Raw genomic sequence first — 12,500 nt, 5'->3', positions numbered from 1 at the left:
GTGTTGTTGGCGAGCTGCCAGTCCTTTCAGTGAGTGCTACCTGTCAGACCTAAATTAGACACTCACACACACACACACACACACACAAACATGTACACATATACATACATACACGGCTACAGCCACAGACACACACACACATGCACACACACACATGCACACACACAGAGAAGAGAGTGAGAGTGAGAGAGAGAGAGAGAGAGAGAGAGAGAGAGAGAGAGAGAGAGAGCGAGAGAGAGAGAGAGAGAGAGAGAGAGAGAGAGAGAGAGAGAGAGAGAGAGAGAGACAGAGACAGAGAGAGAGACCCGCCTCTGGATAATACCACTCTGGGCAGGAGTCCACATGAGTCATTTCATCAAGGTGGTATGGGAGAGAGGGGGGGAGGGAGGGAGGGAGAGCACATGGAGAAGCAAGCATGAGGAGAAGAGAGGAGCAAAGGATTACAGGGATGGAGAGAGAGAGAGAGAGAGAGATACAGAGGCAGTTGGGAGGAGGGAGGGTGATACAGATATTTCTGTATTTTACCTTATTTTATTTTTCTTTAATGGCCTTGTTTTATTACTTTGTCATTGCTTTGGCATCACTGTTCTCACACAGTATTGTTAATAAAGCACCTTTGAATCTGAATGTGAGACTGATCCAGAGGCAGATAGAGTAAGAGGGGATATAAGGCAAAGAGCAGACAGAACAGATAAAAAAAACACAAAAATTAGAAAACGAACGAGAGAAAGACAGAGTGAGAAAGAGGAATGCATGTTCAAGGTAAAGTACTCAGAGCAGACACTGCAGAGTTACCATGCAGTAAATGATCTACTGATGACAAATGTGCTTAAGAGGGTGTGGACAATAAGGAGGACAATGTGTGAGTGACAGAAAGGGAGAGAGACAGAACTAGCGAGAGACAGAGAGAGATAGAGAAAGAGAGAGACAGAACTAGAGAGAGAAAGAGAGACAGAACTAGAGAGAAAGAAAGACAGAACTAGAGAGAGAAAGAGAGAGAGACAGAGAGACAGGGAGAGAGAGAAAAAAAGAGAGAGAGAGATCCTTACAACTGTGGCTATATGAGAGAGGCGTTGGCTAATGTGTGTGACAGGACTGTTAAGTACCACCTCTGCATTTTAACATGGTGACAAAGAGAAGCTAGCGCACAATGGAAAAGTACACATTGTTCACAACATGAAATATGCACTCTGCATACTTTGTGTTTTCTGTGGCGTTCGTTTGTTATTTCTGCATTTGGTAACACTTTATAATAAGGTGCCATAATAAATAGCAAACTAGTCATTACCTAACCTTTTGTTAATATTTGTAAATTGTTACTAAAATATCTATTTGGCACAATGACTAGTTTGCTATTTATTATGGCACCTTATTATAAAGTGTTACCCTGCATTTTTACTTTGTAATAAAATCTAATAGTAAACCTAGTTATCTAACCTAAAACTAGTTATCTATTTATAAATTGTGTATAATATATGTAGTAAGCAAGAGCAACATGTGGCACAATATGGGATACATATTGATGCTGACACATGGAAGACTTGATTAACTGTACTTTTCGTAATGTTGCACCAAAGAGGTGGAAGTTACCATTACATAATAACACTGTTCAACTTCATGGAGCTGGAGCTGCATTGGTCCAGACAGTATAAGTTATATTCTTCTGTAAGCATAATTTAATATCCTGATAACTCCAGACCATACAGCTCTTTACAGTTCTAATTTCGTAAACAGCTCAGAGCACAGTGTAAGAGAGGAAGATGAGATGATATACAGTATCTGTATCCATCTCCTCACAGACAGATACATGACACTGCCTGTCACACACAGATTGCACACGCCTGTGATGGCACATCCACTCCTTCTTGTGTCACCATGGCAACCTGATTGGTAGTGCATTTCAGCTTTCATGGAGCTTTCTCTCTCGTCAAATGTTCCTGAGCATGTATGAGGGTTGGTTCACAGAATCTCTGAACAACAGGTTGTCTAAAGAATATTAGTAAAATAAGTCAAATTAGCATGTTCTCAGATGTGCAGATGTGTACAGAGGCTGGCTAATGTTGCTAATCAAGAACATGAGAAAGTAAAGTAAATAGTAAAGTAAATCATAAAAACAGTCTGTTAAAATGAAATGTGGGGAATTATCGCTTAGCACTAGCAAACTTTAGAGAAACTAAATTGTTCTGGAACTGGGCCAAACAGCACAGAAAAACATGTGTGCTGTGCTTAAAATGTTTGTACTTGGCTATCTCACTGAATAAAATAAAATAAAAGTGAGTGAGTGTAATTTGTATTATAATGTAATTTGTGAACACATCTGAATTTGCTCTACAGATCCGTCTGGCAATACTTTCTCATTCAAGCCTATTTCCGAATCACCAAAAACCCAAGAACCAATCACACCCACCATCAACCGGCCTTATTGCTTAGTGCTGTTTAATTTGACTACTCTACTATAAACTTTAAAACCTTTGTTTCCTATAAAGATGTGTTTTCTGTACTTACGGAATTATTAAGAGTTCAATGTACCAATTTAATTTCACCTGCTGGTTACGCCTCTTTTTGAAGTGAGCAAAGGGTCCCCAGACCAATTCTCGATCTCAATATTGGCATGGCTTTTAAACTGAACTAATGTTCTTTAAGTTAAGTTGCTAACTTAAAGAAGAACTCCAGCCAATTTTAGCACGGAGCTCAGTTGATCATGTCCACGGAATACTGTCGGTCGGAAAAACGTGAAAAAAATTGGTGCTGTCTAAAAATCGATGCTGTACAGTTTAGTACATGCCCTCATAGCATAGCTTGTAGACACTTTGACTGCTTTAGCTGCTAGCCAGCTAACTTGCGTCAGACAGCATAAATCTTTTTCACATTTTTCCAATCGACAGTATTCCGTGAACATGATCCACTGAGCTCTGTGTTAAAATTGGCCAGAATATAGTAGTTCTCCTTTAATGCTAGCTTGCTCCTACATCTAAGGTCTGTTTTGCTCAGTCGTTGTACAGCTAGCATGTGTGTGGCTTGCATGGAGAGAGTGAAGCTGGCATGATTAACTAACGTGTAGCTGATTTCTGAGAGAAGTGATCGGTGCTGCTGCTCTTACCTGCGGTGCCGGGCATATTTCCCACTCACGTGCCCTCCTCCATCACAACCAGGCGTGGGACAACTGCACATACAACAGAGGGAGAGTGAGGACCAAACAAAAACACATATGTACACACACACACACACACACAGTCAAATATAAACAAAACTTCATTAGGTTTGCTCATTTGCTATACATAATATACATGCATTGTATTGAGTCATTATTGTTGTAATGTGCCATGTGCTAGATAGATAGATAGATAGATAGATAGATAGATAGATACTTTATTGATCCCCAGGGGAAATTCAAGGTCTCAGTAGCATACAGACAACACACACGCATTCACTAACGTGAATAATGTGCTAATCACTGCACAAACTCATATCCATAGTGGCAGCTCCAATGCACTCTCCTACACACACTCTCACACAAGCAGACCCGCCCCTGCAGCTGCTTGGGCAAAACTGGGTTGAACTGCTCGCTCCAGATAAGCATGTTTCTGATAACCTTATTTCTGTCACGTTAATTGGAGACGCAGTGAAATGAGGAGACAGATAAAAAGCATTCTTCAGCTTTATTACTACACGGGGTCACCGCAAGCCCCTGTCCACAGCCACAGGAGAAGGCGGGCAGCTGTTTATGAGCTCCATCATTCATGTGCCCCCCCCCCCCCCCCCCCCCCCCCAAAAAACAAACAAACAGCTGAATGGCCCAGAAATGTGCAGGACTGATGGGCACTCACAGGGAGGCTACACCGGAGACGTAACCGAAGCGCTCCTTTCGCGTAGTACTCAGTTGGCGTAACAATCAGCTTCCACTGTATTATCAGGGGAACTGGCTACACAAGACGTGATAGCGGTGTGCACGATCAAATAAATTAGATCAGTATTCCAGAACTATTTTTACGCTTCAGTTGCGAACCCGGTGTAGCCCGGGTGTAGGTGGCCCAGCAATGTGCAGCACTGACGGAGACTCAGGATGAAGTCTGTCCATAGAGTATATAGAGAATGTAGATCATTCATCATCACACAAACCCAGACTCAGGGCCTACTTTTGACTGTACAGTATGTTCATTGAGGTTGTGTTCTCCGATTGTTACATGTAATATCAAAATGTTCCTAATCAAGAATGGCCCTATTTAAGAAGTCCAACATTGGGGTTGGAAATATTGCATGCTTTCTCTGTACTCTATTGGAACAGCATGCTTCTGAACAGAGGCAGTGCTAGTGTGGTGCAGGGTGGTGGTGGGAATTTGAGAATTAATAACACCTTAATAGGACCCTGAGACATTTCAGTAGTGTGTTACAAATACAGTATTACAAGGAGAAAAGGACGGACAAACTCTAGTTATAGGCACTGCACAGGCGACAAGATCAGTTGCACACTCATGTCTCTGTAAGGTTAGAACACCTCTCTTCCCCACAGAGACAGAAGACACACTGACAGACATAGCAGTGCATGATGGGAAAATATACTAACCTGAAGATGTCCTGGGCAGTAGCCTCCAGAGGAACTGCAAGAGAAATGAGTGGGAAGAGAGGAAACAGGTGGAGAGTGGGATAAGGAGGAGTAGAAAGATAAAGAGACCATGATGGGAAGAGGGGAAACGAGTAAAGCAAAAGACAACAAGGAAGCAAGTGATGAGACAAGGATAAGAGTGATAAATGAGCAAAGGATAGAAGAGGTGAGATGAGGAAAAGGGCAGAGATATAGAAGGACACAGAAACAATAGATGAGAGAGCAACAGCAAATGAGGAGAAAGAACGGAGAGACACAGAGTGAAGAGCGAAGGAGACGGCGAATTGAGGAGGAGTACGTGAGGAGAGAAATGGGGGAGGAGAGGGGGGTTGACACAGATTAAACACCCATGTAGTTAGAGCCACTTGACATACTTTGGTATTAATAACTGAGAAGTGAGCAAAACTGAACGAGGCAGGGGGATTGAGATGAAGTCTGTCGCTTCACGGATCTCTTTTCATACACACGCGAGCCATTATTTCAGTCAGAGTAGCCTGGGCTAACGGAACACTCGGAGTAGGCTAGGCTAACAGAACAGTCAGAGTAGCTAACAGAACACTCAAGAGTAGGCTAGGCTAACAGAACAGTCAGAGTAGCTAACAGAACAGTCAGTTTAGGCTAGGCTAACAGAACACTCAGAGTAGCCTAGGCTAACAGAACAGTCAGCCCTGAACGTGACAGTGAGCTAGCAAGAGTTTCAGACAGTGTTGATATTGTCAATTTGATTTTTGACCATGAGTAACCTACGCTGACAACCATGCTAATTCATAACTCAATTCTAAACAAATAGAATGCACTGGTAAAATTACTATTGATTATGGCCTAGGAGTATAGACCAAACACAATAGCCGGCTTACCCTTACTGCATTACTTCAAGTGTCAAAACTGCAGTTTTCTTAGTATCAAAGTATTCTGGACACTAAAATACTACTGTACTGCACTACGGGCCTACAGTAGTATAACTGTACACTTCTGTCCACCTCCACTTGTGTTTTGCCAGTTCCATGCTGAGGTACAGTACAACCTACCTCGCACTCCTTTGGATCGGGTCCTCAGGCGCTTCTCAGCTGAGTCCACCTCCATCTGAATGGAACAGACATCAAACAGCATTAAAAACCAACATCATATTTACTATAGTGTAAAATAAATCTTGAACATGTAGATGCTTTAAGCTCTTTGCATAGAAATAAATGGAAAGGGCTGCTAGATGGAACACATTTTGCTAGTCAAAACATGGTAGTCAGCGGGTGTTGTTCGGTGTTTACCTGCAGTCTGTTGACTATTGGGGGGTGGCTTTGGACTTGTGTTCTAGGTTAGAGAAGGCAGGGAAGACCACAGAGCTCACCTCAGAACTCCTGTTCAAAGTTCATGTTCTGGAAGGAGTCAAAAGAGGACAAACACTGTGAGGCAGGTGGCAGATTTAACAGCTGACTTTCAAACAGCCAAAACATAGCAGATCACTGCTGTCAAACGTTTAATTGCAGGTATCTGGTATACTCTGACCTGGAATTAGTTATGGATTCTACAGGGTTTGAACTTACGCTGGGCGGGGCTTTTACTGACAACATGCCTCAGAACTTTAACTTATATGTTGGCAACCCGAGTTAACAAAAGACATGGCTATCTCCAGTAAATTTAATATCATGGAGGCACGCTAACTGGAGGCCATTTGGGTCCTGCGAGGAGGACCTGGAGGAAGCACTATAGGTGCCTGCCCCGAGCTGTTCTACATTACTCCCGGGACAGCTCGCCACTGTGGAGGAGGCCACCGTTCTTTTCACCTTCTGTGTGAATTCCATCACAGTAGCTATAACATTCAGTCTCTGCCCAGTGTATGTTTGGACCCTCTGAAATAGACACTACAATTTCACAGTTACAGGTTTGTAAGGCCATTTAGTACGGATAAGCCTTTTGTGTGAGCTTGAGCAAAAGCAAAAGTGTGCAGTACTACTAAGCCTACTTTCTACATAATAAGATAATGATTTCACAATTGGAAATGTGGATTATAGTCTGGGCTATGAAAAAGTCAGAGAAACACAAGCATAACACAAGCAATTATACATACTCACTCACACACAAACATACATACACTCTCACATACACACACACACACAAACACACACACACACACACACACACACACACACACACACACACACACACACTAAGGAAGGGGATTGCACACAGAAAAATAATTAAAGTCTCTAGACACAGCCACATTCTCAGCCCTCCCAGTCTTGCTTGTACCCTCCCTCCTTGCCTCCTTCCATTCTTCCCTCTCTCCCTTTAGCTCCCTTTCTCTCTCCATCCCTTTAGCTCTCTTTCTCTCTCCATCCCTCTCTAGCTTTAGCTCCCTTTCTTTCTCCATCCCTTTAGCTCTCTTTCTCTCTCCATCCCTCTCTAGCTTTAGCTCCCTTTCTCTCTCCTTCTCTCTGTCTCACCCCTCACTTCCTTTTTCTTGCTCTGCTCCCAGCAGACCTAGTCTGATCAGCGATCCGTCACAGACAGCTCTGATGTCAGGATCCATTCATCTCTCCACCACTGCAACGAGCCTGGCCTCAATGCGGCTGCTGTCCCTGCAGACTACATACTGTGTGTGTGTATGTGTGTGCGTTTTTTTGTGTGTGTGTGTCTGTGTGTGTGTGCATGTGTTTGTGTATGTGTGTGTGTGTGTGTGTGCGTGTGTGTGAATGTGAGCATGAGTATGCCTTGTTCTAATTGTGTGCAGTTATGTATGTCTTTGTGTATGTATGTCTGCCGTACGTATGTGTATAAGTGTGTCTGTAAATATCCATTATATACTGTACGCCATAGGCTACACATTTGTGTAAATAAAGTAAGAGTGAACATTGACCTGCTACTCTACTACTGCAAAGGAGAGAAACTCTCTCTGGTCTCCATCGAACGTGACCGATTACTCCAGGTGCAATCCAAATAAGGTCCTTCATGCTTCGCTAGGTAGCACACTCTCATTTACCCGCCTTCATTTTCACCATCTTGGATGCTAATGCAAGTGCACGGATGCTGGGCACTGGGCCAAATAATAAGTGATAGAGACACAGGACTATTTAGGTTGGGCCTGACCACAAAAGCAACTTCATACAGTGTGTGTGTGCGTGTGTGTGTGCTTCGTGTCAGAGCCCTGAGTGTCTGGTCACGTCCTCTTCTTTGTCGACATCTTCCTGCCCAGTCCAGTGTCTCTGTTCTGAATGTTTCCTGCCTCTGAGTCAGCTAGTCATGTTGTCTATGACCATGAGACAGAAGCTGACATAACCACTCTCCTCCCCACAGTTCCGCTCTCTGAATGATTGTGACAGAGTGTCCATCCACTCACAGAGCAGGGCTTCTGTTCTGTGCTGTCCTGGCAGGCCCGGACCTGTACACCCCTCTGGGGTTGATCTGAGACAAGTGAGGCCCTGCGTGGGTCCCAAACCTCAGATGAGTTCCACTGCCAACACATTTTTATCTTGATCTGTGAAACTATTCCTCCTTGGTCTGGAGCTAGTCCCAGTGTTGGGTTTAAAGGAGCAGTCCTTAAAGTGTGGGAACAGAGACATGACAGGTGGGGCGCAACAAACTTGGGAAATATGTATTTTTGGGCCTACCTTTATTAATGCCTTTCTTTCATGCAAATATAATGTCTTAACATTGTTACCATTTTGTTGAGGCAATGGCAGACAAGTGAGGCTTAAACTCTCCCCCCCCCCCACCACCACCACCACCTTTAAAGTGGGGAATGGCAGAAAAAGTTTGAGAACTTAAAGAGCTTAAAGAGCAATGAGTGCTTATCTTTCGGTGGAGACTGGTGAGACACCCTTAATTTTTTTTCACTCTGAAAAGGCAGTTACGTGCCCAAGTGCAAAAATCTGTAAATGCGCCTGCACCTGCATGAGTGTGTGTGTGTGGGTGAGCCTTTGTGCGTATCTGTCTCTCTGTGTGTGCATATGGATGTGGGTGTTTGAGTAGAACCCAGACAGCGCTTATTTATCAACACACAGGGAGACACAAGGAGGAAAGGGATATTAGTAATGGCTATGTTACAAAAATACTCAAAGTTGTCAGTACTGCTGTTGTATTTCAACAATAACATGCGAAGAAAGCAAAAAAACTACAACAGTTCTGGAGAGACACTCTTAAGTGAAAGCCAAATAAGTTGTTACATCAGGTGTGTGAGCTTATGAGTGAAGAGATAATATAGTGAACTTACAGGTCTTCCTCGCTAAGCTGTTATCTGAATTATTTCGGACAAGAGCTTACCACATATTCTTAGGAACAAAGATCCGAAAGAGCTTTATGTGGAGGCCAAGCGCACAGAAGTGGCTAACAGCACACAGAGCCGCAGAGAACATTGGCAGGAGACAGCTTAATGTCATGTGAGGATCCATGAATGACCTAATATACCAAGTCATTTGCTGCATTTACTGCAAGTTTAGTTACAGAGTTAGAATACTAGTAAAGCCAAGTAGAGCATGTCTCTGGCAGAACATATAGACCCTTTCAATTGCATAAACAAACAGGTGTGTTGAGGCATTTCAGGTGCCACAGTTAACAACATTGAGCTAATAGTAACTTGGGGACAAACAAAAAATTGAAAGTTTTAAGGTCGATATTTTGTAGAGCATATGCTGAAGTCCGATTCATTTTCATTTCAAAGTATCTGCGTTGGTTTTCAACATTTCAACCGGAAACTGTCCAGGGGCACACATACATATAGGAGAACCCATATGTATACACTTAGAATTACACACAAATTCAAACAACTATCACTTTCATCACTAATCGCTGGGGGTTATCGTTACACAGGTTGCCTCAAGCACACAAAGACCACTGATGATGCAATATATTTAAACATCAAAGTCATCAAACCTCTGACAACAGTAATGTAATGTAAGCAAAAAGCCTTTCAGCAGACCCTTGATGTATCCGTAAGAGCCGTCTCTTTGACCTCCATAAATGTCAGCTGAAGCCTCAGTTACTTATGTGGCTTTGGAGCAACCGGGTAAACACAAATAAAAACAAGTTCATGCTATAAAGCACCCTGTTGTGTTCCTCAAGTGATTCAGTACACCCGAACACCAAGTGCATCACACTTACTGTATACCCAATGCATTATACTAGACTGGCAAACAAATTGGCAAAAAATGTCCTTGTGTCTGACAGATTATATAATATGGCTGTGTCCAAAATGTCTTGCTTCTAGCATTCGGTGGCAGCGAGGCATCAAGGCATGTCCGAATCAAAAATATTTATATGAAATGCTGCCTTCTAAGATACATTCGTTTTGCCAAATTTTTAAGGCAGCGTAAATGTTTCCTTCATGCTGCCTTCGGTGTCCAAAATTGTGAGCAGCTGTTGCTGCAACCGAACATTACGTTATTCTGCTATCTGGAATCCTGGCAACGGAGTTCTATGTTGCTCTCTTGCTAGGCTGTCCAAACAAAATTCGTAAGTGGTACCTTGATGCCTGCTAAGGCAAGTGACTCGTTAGACAGCTGAAGGCAGCATGCAGCTGCCTTCCATTTCGGACAGACTACAGTATGTATTTTTAGATTTAGATTTAGATTTTAGATTCAACTTTATTGTCATTTAGCAGAGTACAGATACAGAGCCAATTAAATGCAGTTGACATTCAACCAGAAGTGCAAAGAAGCATATGGTATGGTTGTAGAGTATGGTTGTGTATACAATATACAATATAGATGAATTTGATATTTTAAATATTTGATGGAAACCAGAAGGTTGGCCAATGCTCATATAGCACTAACCAATTTTCATATAGCATATACTGTAGTTGAAAATATCTGCAGCAGGTCATAAATGTGAGTGTCTTTTGAGGTGGCTACGTGTAAGAAAGGAGTACAGAGAAGGATGAGAGATACTTTGCATTCCAGAGTGTCGGAGTGCCATCAGTGAGGTGCAAGTCAGGCAAATCAACACGACGTACTGCAGGTATAAAAAAATATCTCCATGGGCACTAGAGCTAAAACCATGGCAACATGAGAGCACTCACAGAAGTCTGAGGTATGGACTGACACAGAGAAAAGAGGGAGAGAAAGAAAAGAGGGAGACACAAAGAAAGGATGAAGAAAGATAAAATAAGAGAGATAACTCTTTTAGGAGGAGAAGAGAGAAGGAAATGAGAAGAATTTATCTGTGATACAGAGACAAAGTACAAGAGAGAGAGAGAGAGAGAGAGAGAGGAATGAAAAGATTTCTGCAGCCCAGCATGCCAGTACTTAGCACACATAACACCATTTGACATGTCCACACACAAAACACACACACGCACACGCACACACACACAGAGACAGAAAACACACAGAACACAGAAATGGTGGAAAAAAGGGGGGAAGAGAGAGACTGAGAAGAAGAAAGCAAGTGCAAGCAGAGAGATGAGGAAAGGGAAAAAGAGGGGGACACAGTAGGAGGGAGGGATGGAGAGAAAGAGAAGGCGCTCTAATTGCGTCTGGTAGAGAGCGCCGTCGCCGGGGAAACCCACGCGGCCTCGTCTTAATGAGCCCTGGCAACCACGTGGGACCTGTGGAGGCTGTCGCTACTGGCAACGGCGGAACAGGCACAAGCCATTCAGAGGCTCGGGAGGAGGAGGAAAGGCGCTGGAAGGGCCGGAATGATAGTGTGTGTGTGTGTGTGTGTGTGTGTGTGTGTGTGTGTGTGTGTGTGAGGGAGGGAGGGAGGGGGTTGCTGATCTGTCTTCTGTTCTAATGATAGGCCAGTGCTCAAGACCTCAAAGAGGCTGGAATCTCTTACATGTGTGCCTGGTTTATCTGTGTTTTACACCATAGCGATAGACTATGTAGAAAACCTTCAGATTCCTGAACACTAGCTAGGCCTGTCAAACCAATGATAGCATGACACATCTTATGCGATTAAATGCTATGGCATGATCAGACAATTTCAGGTAAAAAGGCATAGGAATGTATTGCTCAAATGCACCTTTAGGGGGGACCTTTTTGATTTCTGTTTCCTGGCTGCCTTTAAAGAGGAAATCCAGCAATTTTTCACATAGATCTCTATTTCTCAAGGTCACGAGTACTGTCAGTACGGAAAATCCCCCGAAAATAACCGGTTTTACCTAGTTTGCCTCAAGTTGCTGCAGCCAGCAGCTAAGGTAGCCAGGCAGCTACAACGCTACCCTCTGGGGGCATGAACATGGGGGCTCTCGAACAGTACTTGATCAAAGTCAAAGTCAAAGTCAAAGTCAGCTTTATTGTCAATTTCTTCACATGTTCCAGACATACAAAGAGATCGAAATTACGTTTCTCACTATCCCACGGTGAAGACTAGACATATTTTACCAATTTAGGTCCACAGACAAACATAACATTCAAGTAAACAAAAAAGTAAGTAAATAAGTAAATAAGAGGGCACATATAATAATGAAAAAATAAGAGCAGCAAAATTTGGTTGAAATTGTGCATAGACAGTCAATAAAATACTAGTGCAAAGTCAGGCCAATAAAAGGCTTGGGTAGTTCTGTTTGACCTAAGTAAGAAAGAAAGTGGCATAGTGGTGCAAGTTATGTAAGAGCAGCAGAAGTGTTGTGTTTTCAGGACAACAACACCAAGTTGTAAAGTGTACAAGTGTGCAAGTGTGCAAGTGGAGTAGTGCAGGCGGCCATTTTGGGTCCAATGTCCAGGATGTTATGGACCTTGAGAAACAGAAATCTATGAAAAATTGCCGGATATCCCCTTTAAGCTGTGGCCAAATCATGTTTTAAACAGATTACATGTCAGTTAGAAATCATGTCACTTGAACCCAAACTGTGTTGAGCCGTATAAACGTGACTAAATGTGATGTTCTGGTCTCCATAAAGGGTTCTCAGGCTCATATCTCCTCCATTAGTTTTGCATTTTTTGCAGACAGCTTGGTCAGAATG

At 43.0% G+C, this 12,500-nt stretch overlaps 1 protein-coding gene across 8 annotated transcripts in view; it reads right to left on the bottom strand.

Annotated features, from left to right (window-relative positions):
- myt1la (myelin transcription factor 1-like, a) overlaps nucleotides 1-12,500 on the bottom strand; it is a 63,128-nt gene that overhangs the window by 39,035 nt on the left and 11,593 nt on the right. For all 8 annotated transcript variants that reach the window (XM_042095293.1, XM_042095299.1, XM_042095296.1 and 5 more), the window contains exons 2-5: nucleotides 5,869-5,976; nucleotides 5,632-5,686; nucleotides 4,565-4,598; nucleotides 3,101-3,163 (exon numbers count right to left, since the gene is read on the bottom strand). In XM_042095293.1, the coding sequence (XP_041951227.1) occupies nucleotides 3,101-3,163; nucleotides 4,565-4,598; nucleotides 5,632-5,686 (152 nt within the window). In that variant the 5' untranslated portion in view covers nucleotides 5,869-5,976. The remainder of the gene's footprint in view (nucleotides 1-3,100; nucleotides 3,164-4,564; nucleotides 4,599-5,631; nucleotides 5,687-5,868; nucleotides 5,977-12,500) is intronic.

This window comes from Alosa sapidissima, chromosome 6 (genome assembly GCF_018492685.1).
Source record: "Alosa sapidissima isolate fAloSap1 chromosome 6, fAloSap1.pri, whole genome shotgun sequence".
NCBI classification, from domain to species: domain Eukaryota; kingdom Metazoa; phylum Chordata; class Actinopteri; order Clupeiformes; family Clupeidae; genus Alosa; species Alosa sapidissima.
This window is presented reverse-complemented; position numbering and strand designations above follow the sequence as displayed.